This window comes from Vidua chalybeata, chromosome 4 (genome assembly GCF_026979565.1).
Source record: "Vidua chalybeata isolate OUT-0048 chromosome 4, bVidCha1 merged haplotype, whole genome shotgun sequence".
In the NCBI taxonomy this organism is placed as follows: domain Eukaryota; kingdom Metazoa; phylum Chordata; class Aves; order Passeriformes; family Viduidae; genus Vidua; species Vidua chalybeata.
The window spans coordinates 9,182,011-9,191,368 of record NC_071533.1 but is presented as its reverse complement, the minus strand read 5'-3'; the positions used below and the strand labels follow the sequence as shown (position 1 = coordinate 9,191,368).

At 42.9% G+C, this 9,358-nt stretch overlaps 1 protein-coding gene across 1 annotated transcript; it reads right to left on the bottom strand.

Annotated features, from left to right (window-relative positions):
• Positions 1-574: 574 nt before the first annotated feature.
• COQ2 (coenzyme Q2, polyprenyltransferase) lies at positions 575-9,138 on the bottom strand. The gene is made up of 7 exons (XM_053941692.1): positions 8,832-9,138; positions 8,576-8,742; positions 6,031-6,152; positions 5,721-5,806; positions 4,724-4,857; positions 4,087-4,275; positions 575-1,104 (listed from the first exon to the last, which is right to left on the bottom strand). Exons 1-7 carry the CDS (start codon positions 9,064-9,066, stop codon positions 991-993), a joined length of 1,047 nt encoding a protein of 348 aa, XP_053797667.1. The 5' UTR covers positions 9,067-9,138; the 3' UTR covers positions 575-990.
• Positions 9,139-9,358: the final 220 nt, after the last annotated feature.

Genomic DNA, 9,358 nt, shown 5'->3' with positions numbered 1-9,358 from the left:
TAATACTTTCTCCACCCCAGAAATACAAACCATATTTAAGAACAACTTCTGTGTAAGGGCCATTTAGTTAGCCTGCACCTGCTATTTTTACTGTTTCTAGACATTCCCCTAGAAACAAGTTTTTCCTGTAAAACAACAAATAAGACTGATAGGCGTAAGTCAAAACAAGCGGAATTAAAAAAAAAAAATGTCAACAGTTTGTGTGATGACTTTGTAGCCCAGGGTCAACCACATCACACACACTCTTGGCAACAACTCTGGACTTCTCTGGTTTTGTTTTCAGTCCTTAGTTTGTGTTCAAATTACTCTTGACAAACTAGCTCAGCTCACTCTGTGTAGGCAACTTTGCAGAAGCCTGTCCTTTTCACATGGAAAGCACCTGCTGCAGCAATCACAGCAAGAGCAGAAAATCTTCTTAAATACTTCTCGACTGACTCCTTATTGTGGACCTCACACACTCAGAGTCCTGACTGTTCCTAGACATCCCAGAAGAAAAACAGTTATTGCAACTCTTCCATGAAGGAAGTTCCAACTCAAACTGAAAATTATCTTTGTAATAAATCAGACCACCAAGCATGTACAGCCAGATTTTATTTACAACCAGAAATTATTTTGTATTTTTACCTGTGCTATCACTAAGAGACACCTGCTTCATATAAAATCTTGGGTTCAGAGTCTCCAGAGCTTGACAGAAGTTTGCTGCTACTACACAGGACCAGCAGAGTTTTTTGGAGCTCACTTTTTGGAGCTTCTATGCAGATTGAAGTTATTCCCACGTAACCAAAACTTCCATTGTAGAATTATCTCAATTGCATGATTTCAGAAACAAGAATGTTTCCACCAGCTTTTATAAATAAACAATATAAAGCAGCTATATTTATATTAAAAGTGTTTTCTGTCTTACAATACTTACACTTCAGTAAGATTAAAATATCAGTATAGTGATTTCAACTATCTGTTCTCTGAAGGCTCTTCTACATTTAAGTCTTTTCATTTCCACAGATTTCCAAGGACAATCCCTATGAAGAGCAGAATTCCTACAGTACGATTTGAAGCAAATTTTTTCCAACAGTCTTCGGGCTTGTCTATGTCCAAAGTGTAAATCTGCAAAAGCACAGTATAACATTAGAGGATTATTATTCTACAGGCTCATAAATATCTGACACATCACAAAATTATCTGCAATTTCAAAAAATTATTCTTAATGTCTAAAGTCTACCCTTAACTTCACAGGAAACAGGAATACTCTGTGTTTATTTTTTTTTTTTGCATAATTGGCATCTGTGTTTGACAGATTTTTTTCAACATACAGCAGAAAAGTCAAGGATCTCATATGAACATGATTCCCAGACCATCTCAATGGAAGACTATATAAACAGCTCAGTTATTGGTGTGTCTGGTTTGATACTTAAAAGTGCAAAAATATCTGGGCATGTAAATAAGTCTCTTTGAGATTTTCCTCAGTAGGCTGCCACCTAACTCTTCAATGTAACTTACATAAAAATTAATGCACTTTTCCATCTCTGCTGCAAGGTGTTGTTCCATGTTTCAGTAGAGACATGGTACTGGAGAGCCAGCAGTGAACCAGAGCAAGTGCCAGGCCCTGCCTTGCCACACAGGGCTGGTTTCAGTCCAGTTGCTCTTAGCCAAGTCCATGCAATTCCCTTCCAAACAAGGATGTGGACACCTGCAATAGCAGCCAGAAGCAAGGCCTGGCTTACCCACATGGCAGCCCTCTGCTGTGTGTCACAACTAAAAGTGGGGAAAAAAAAAAAAAACTGAGAAGGAGCCCCTAAAACTTCAAACTTTGCACTTCAGCCTTTGAAAAAGTTAAAATAGAAATTATTTGAAAGAAGTGAAACCTTCCCCAGGAAGTCTGCTTCATTTGCTGGTTGTAGAGAGAAATCAGAGCTGGGTCCTGGTCAAAAAATCAAAAACACTCTTCACAAGCTTCTAAAATATGATGTGATCCACACCCTTAAACCTGTCAGCTACTCAGACACTGGGAACTTGAAACACTGAAGTGGCAAATTAAACTAAACAGCAGCTAAGCTATTTTTTCAGAAACACAAGGAAAGTGTTTCATGTGGTACTCTGATATTTTCCAGTTTGTTCTTCTGTAGTATGTTTTAATATTCCTTATTATAAGTTTGTAGTGGTTCAGTCTCTGTACCCCATTTGGCTTCCCTAATGGTTCAGTCCTGAGTTGTTTACCACAGTTTTTCCCACCAAAATGTATGTCAATCCACATGTCAATCCACCTGTATACCTCCCTTGTTCCCTTGTCTCACCCCTGTCTGTCAAAGATGGCAGACTCCTTTAGTTCTGAAGTGTTCCCTGTCTTTCATCCCTTTCTCAAAGCAGAACTGGATTGTAAAGTTTGCTCCCTCCCCGTGTTGGCTTCTACTGGGGAGCTCTTACCCTGCACCCCTCCCCTAATGCCCTCCTGTTGGTCAAAGGTTGTGTCCTCCCTGTGTTCCCTCTACCCTTTAAAAGTAGTCCCTTCATGTTCAGATTTGTCACTTGCTCTGCCCCACTTCGAGATTAAATCTTTGGAGACTCAGACAAGTGTCCTTCCCTTATTCCTCGGTTTCCTCGTGCCCTGTGCCGCTGCAGCAATCACCGCCACCCGCAGCAGTCTCGGCAGAGACTCGGGGGGGCCGCTCGCGTGTCTGCCCTGCGGCCACAGGCGGGACAGGAGCCGGCGAACCTCCATCCCATGGCCGCCGGAAGCCAGGCGCAAGTAGTTGTTATTTTTCTATTGGCACACTTCTTGAGACGGATATAATTTGACATCATCATGACACAAATTCCTCTGCCTCAGGCAAAAATTCAGTGAATCAAGGAAATCCTGGAAATCCTGGTCCTCAAGCACCTTACTCAGCTTTCTAAACTCAGTTAAGGACACAATCAGAAATCTTCAACAAGAAGATAAGCATAAAAATGTTTAAGCAGGACTAATATTAAAATAATTCCTCAAAAAGCTACTCTGTGGTACACAGAACAGTTCTGCTCTTGTGACTTTGGCAGTCCACACATTTGTGAATTCTCCATCGTTTATACTCATTAGTCTGCATCCTCACTTATAAAGACCCTTAAAAGTGGTGCCCATTAATGACAAAACTATAGCACAAAGGCTTTCTGACAATTCAAACTGTAAATGATCATGCAGTGGACGTAGTATTCTTTCCCTCATACATTTCCAAGCACAGTCACTACGAAAACAGTGGCTGAGTGCCAGACTACATCACCACACGGATTCTCTTACTCAGTGATATGTTTAATATCCATTACCTGCATGAGCTCCACCCATTAAAATGCAACTTTACAATCAACGTGCTTTATAAAAAGTTCCACATTACCACAGATTTAACTGCTCAGACTAGCAATGGTTTTATTACTTGCAGTACATAATAGTCTGCCATCACTTACCTATCAAGACCAGCAATTAATTTTTTAATAGACTGACTTGTCACTTACTACAACACTGTATAACACAGTTGTTAGGATTCAGAAAGAACAAGATAACAAAATCCTATCTGCATCCTTTACCGACAAAGTTAATTTCTTTCTATTATTCATAAAAATTTCTAAACAAATGCAACTACAAGACTGGACTGGATTGTTCTCTGCTTTTAAGAGAACTCTTTAGAACTGTCAATTATAATAAAATTGTAAGGTTAACATCTGCTATTATGTGTGCCAGACACTGCAAGAGCTGAATCAGAACAGTCAACATCACAGTATTTTGCAGCACACTGAGGTAGGTCTATGTAGCAGCAGCTGCTGCTCGCAGTGCGGAGAAAACCCTTTCCTTGAGATCACAACTTAATGTGTGGCACTTCCATTGGTTACGAACAGACTGAAACTCAGTACTCCACTGTTTTTGGTCAGGATTGAAGGTCTCCTCAACCAAAAGGTCTGCAAAAGGTACTTCAGAAGACACAGCTTATTGTCAGAAGACTTCAGTTCTCTTTACAGGAACTGCTTTTCATGGGTAGCTCATGAATTTATGGGGGTTGAAAAGCCCTCTGACTTCTTAGTAAGAACTTCCTCATGGAAAAAGTATGAATAAATCCATCAAACCTGGTGTGCCAGGTGAGCCCCTACGGCAGCCACAGCCGAATAATACGGGAAGGTTTGGTTGCAATTCATCCCTGCCACACACAAACTCAGGAGCATGGCCAGGCTGAAGCCACTGAGCCACTGCTTCGTGTCCTCCTTGAACTGCAATGCAGTTGACTTCACACCAATCATGATGTCGTCCCTCTTATCCTGGAATGAAAAGATGAATTACCACAAAATCCATAATCCAATGCTACTTCATACAAAAAATGGGGGATTTGCTTAAATTTTCAATGCTTCTTACTAGGAACATAATTTCAGGGCAATTGTAGGTCCTACATTAAAATTTAAACTGGAAGGTTGGTCTTAGAGCTGTTTAGCAGCCAGGAGTTAATACCAATGTTGAAGTTATTTCCACAATGCAAAAGCATAAGAGCACAAAGGGTACTTTCCATCTTTCCACCTGACTTGTAAAACCTTGGCAAACAGCAATAAAATATCAAAGGGCTGGGACTTCTTTGGTGCTGCTTCAGCTCAGCTGAGGGTGAAAAACTGCAAGAGGTTAATTCTGCTGTTTGACAACAAATTTCTAAACAAAACACACAAAGTTGTGTGGCCTTTAAACATAGGTATCTGGAAGATTTCACTGTTACCCTACCTGATGTGCATAAATGGTGTCGTACACCAGTGTCCACATGACTCCAGCAAAGTACAGGGGCAAACACACAGACCACTCACATGACCCTTTGATGGCAGACCAGCCAAGAAGGGCTCCCCAATTAAATGTAAATCCTAAAAACATTAAGAGAATAAAAAAAAAAATAGAAGTTACAAGAATGCCAGCAGCAATTAAATATGATTTATTTGAGAGTGTATCAGCAGCCTTTTGTATAATACCAACATCTCTATTTTTCTACCACTTATTTTCAGGCAGCTAATAAATATAAATAATTTGACATTAAATACTCCGGACATGCAAGAAAAAATACATAGGCCACACATTTTTCCCCACATGTAATTTGAATTTGACTTCATTAGTGTAGGGAAACATTTGCACAGAACTATTCCAGAATATTCTAAACGCTCATGTGTCAGGTAAAACACTCATGTGTCAGTGTAACAAAACATGTCAGCATAACTGGCTGCAAAACAGTACACAGCAACCAACTATGGTACTTCTAGCCTGAAAATGACAATTTTGGTTTAAAAACCCCTGAAGACAGATGGAATATGAGAGCCAATATACACAGGTATGTTTTAGTAGCTCAACTTAAAATACAACCACCATCAGTATCTGTTCAGGAGTTATTTTAGAAGCTGAAGACTGAAATGCTGTACAGACAAATCTGTATTTAAGAAGGGTTTTGAAAAAACCTCAAAACTACAGCTCATTCTCAAATGAAAAATGTTTATTTCTACCCTACTCTTCTACTTCCTATCACTGCATCAAAAAAAGGAACTGATTTCTAACAAGAAAAGAAAACCAACCACAAAGCCACACATCAACTCCAACATCTGTCATAAATTAAGAAGCTTGTGGCAAAGCAGAGCTTTGTCTGTAAGGTATTTCTATTTTGATATAAAGTAGTAATTTGTAAAACACCCCAAAAACTACATCTGAAATTAAAAAAAGAGAAAAAATCTTTCCATCTCACCCAAAACTAGCTGCGGCCAGTATGTTATTCTCTTCATCAGAGGGTAGGTGATCACAAGGAATAAAGAGGCTGCTCCCAGAATGATACTGCAAAAAGTACCAAGAGGATTATTGTTTGCCAGGCTAAAGATCAGTAGACACAGTGCGGCATTGCATTGCAGGAGCTGACCTAATTCTTTTCCTTTCAATTACAAGTCCATGACTAATAAACTCCTCCCACTGACCCCAACCCCGTTTCTACTCAAAATCTCTGTGCTTAACTCAGGACCCAGAACGAGACTTTAAAAACCAAAAGATAACTCATACATCACCTGTAGTAATTCAGACACAGAAGCACACAGAGCGCCAGGCTGAGCTGTCCCCCAAGAAAAACCAAGGACTGGAAAGTGGAGATATCTCCAGCTGCCAGGGGTCTGCTTGCTGTTCTTGCAACCTAAAAAAGGGAAATAATATTACTACCAGGTACCTCTGTAACTGATGGGCAATTTACAATGTTTGTTTCCTATTTTCTGAAGAGAAATGAAAAGGCCCTAATTCTGTTGTTTGCTTTTGTTTCTCTCTAACTGGATTCTTTCAGAATCCAGTCTCATTGATGTGGAATTAACAGCTGTGAAAAGACATTTAATCCCAACTGGGATACAGTGGAGTTTAGAAACGCTGTCTGGAACAAGAAATCATACAAGGTAAACTGAAGAAAGAAACAAGTATCAGAAAAAAAGTTAAAATAAATGAATGGTGAGTTACTTGCCAAAGGTGACCAATGCCAAAAAAAATTCCAAATGACTGAATTTCACCTCAACATGAGGAAGAACTTATCTAGATTGAGGGTGGCAGAGCACTGGAAGAGGCTGCCCAGGGAAGTTGTGGAGTCTCCCTCTCTGGAGACATTCCAAACCCCAGCTGGATGTGTTCCAGTGTCATCAGCTCCAGGTGATGCTGTCTTGGCAGGGGTTGGACTGGATGATCTCCAGAGGTGCCTTTCAACTCTAACAATTCCATGAAATTGTGCATGTTGATGAAAATGGTGTCAAGTCTATTCAATGAGGTTCAAAAGCCAATTTTTACAGAATATTCTGTACATAAGAAGTATCTTGCCTATGCTTGAATAATGTGAATTTAAATAAACCCTTTTAGCTTGTTCTCCCCCCTGCCATCAGGTTACGCTAACATCAAATACTGCTTTTGGAGCTGTAAACATGCACTTAAGATACCTGTGACAATTCCACTGCATCACATTCCAGTGCAACTAAACATAGGATGTTTCACTTAAAGAAAACATGTCCCAAATAATCAGTAACACAAAATCTAAACCCCAAACGACCATCACCTACACCTGTTGTTGGCCTGGCCTCTATGGCACCTGTGTTGAAGGCAGCCTTTTAAGGTACCCCAGAAAAAGCTGTGAAGGCAATTTTTAAAACTTTCCATCTGACTACATCACATAATGCATAAATTAAATCATTATACTGAAGTTCCCTCTTATCATATCCCCACATCAAATCTATTTACCATACATAGTTGTTAACACCTTCCAAACCCTAAACCATCCAAAGCTGCCATAAACCACATTCTGATTCCCTACCTTCCCAACAGCACAAATACAAGTGCCATACTAAGAACTTCAGATACTGGATTGGCTCATTATTCTGTGTCTTGCAGGGCTGAAACCCAAACTCCAAAACCACAGGAGAAATACAGGAACAAAAAACAGGAGGAGCAAACAGTGACGCATCACCAGGATGCTCCCCTCCAAGCCTGCACCTGTGAACGTTTCAAAATCTCACACTGGGCACTGCCTTTTGCTTATTTCCCTCTTCTGAACAAATGGGAGATGATAAATGCAAACATACAACATAATAGAAGGGGATTAGCCCAGGGTTGGGCATGATACTCTGAACAGCCAAAATTAACAATACAACAATAAAAAGAAACACTGCTTCTAAAATTAAGGGGGGGAAAAAAAGTTGTTCTTGGATAGATTGTCACTAGCAAGTGTAGCAAAAATGTGTTACTTGGTTTGTTCTGTGGTGCAAAGCAAGGCTGAGAAATAAATTTGTTCAAGTATTGCCTACAGCCAACAACAGCATGTAATTTATCTTACACAGAGGTGAGTATTCTAGAAGACTTACTACATTCCTGGACAGAGAAATGTTATATGAACTAAAATACTTTCTACTATTTTTGGAGGAAATGTAGACAAATTAATTGCATGCATCTCAGACAGAAACACGTAGGACCTCCTGAACCTGGAGCCTGCACTCAGCAAGGAATCACTGGCAATGTTCATGTACTTCAGTGCCTTCAGAATCCTTGGTGCTTGGCTGAGAAAAAACAGCATCTGTTAAGTGGAGTCCCCCTCCCTGGAGACATTCAAAACCCACTTGGATGCATTCCTGTGTAACCTGCTCTAGGTGAGTTGGCCTTGGCAAGGGGGTTGAACTAGATCATCTCCCGAGGTCCCTTCTAACCCTAAAAATTCTGTTGATTCTGTGACGATGGAGACGAATGGGCATGTGCTTGCTTCACTGAATCACAGAAGGGCTTGGGTTGGAAGGCGACCTTAAAGATCACCTCGTTACAACCCTCGTATTGTGGGCAGGGACACTTTTCACTAGACAGGTTACTCGCAGCCCCACACAACTTGGCCTTGAACACGTCCAGCAATGGGCCATCTAAAACTTCTCTGAGCAACCTGTTCCAGTGCCTCACCATCCTCAATACCTCATCCAGTGCTTCACCATTAGGAAGAACTTCTTCCTAATATCTAATCTAAACCTACTCTTTCAATCTGAAGCCATGCCCCCTTGTCCTGTCACTGCACGCTCGTGTAAGCAGCCTTGCCCCATCGTTCACTACCTGTCTGTCATAGTCGCGGTCCCACATGTCATTGATGGTGCAGCCGGCCCCTCGCATGAGCACGGCTCCCACGCCGAACAGGGACAGCATGCGCCAGTCCGGGAGGCAGCCGGGCGCGGCCGCCAGCCCGATGCTCCAGGTACACGGCAGGTACAGCAGCCATGTCCCTGAGGGGAGACAAAACCCGCGGGCGCGCTCAGCGGGGACCGGGAGGCCACGGGGGGCAGGCGGCCCCGACCCTCCCCGCCGCGCTCACCGGCGGGCTGGTGCAGGCGCATGAGCCGCAGGTAAGGCTGCAGCACGGCCGGCGCGGCGCGCACCAGCTCGGCCGCCGAGAAGTTGCGCGGCCCCAGGGGCGCGGCGGGGCGGCGGAGCAGCAGCGGCGGGGCGGCGGCGGCGGCAGCGAGGGGCGGGCGGGTGGCGCGGAGCCCGAGTGCGCCCCGGAGCCCGGGGGTGCCCCAGCACAAGCGCGCCAGCAGCGCCGCCGCCATCTTAGCGCCGCCCCGCTGCCGGCGGGACGCAGGCTCACGGCGCTGCGCATGCGCGGCGGCCTCAGGCGCCCCGCGCCGGGTCTGAGGCGGGGCGGAATGTGGGGCCAGTGCGTTCTCAGTGAAATCCTCTAAACTTACCGTGATCGTCCTTAACATTCGTGTCATCTTCAAGACCTTTCCTCACTGTAGGTAATAAATTAAAAAAAAAAATTTAAAAATCAGATTTTCCATGTGGCCTTTGTATCTCTTCTCCTCGCTCCCTCGGTTCTCCCGCCATCTGTGTGAGGGACTG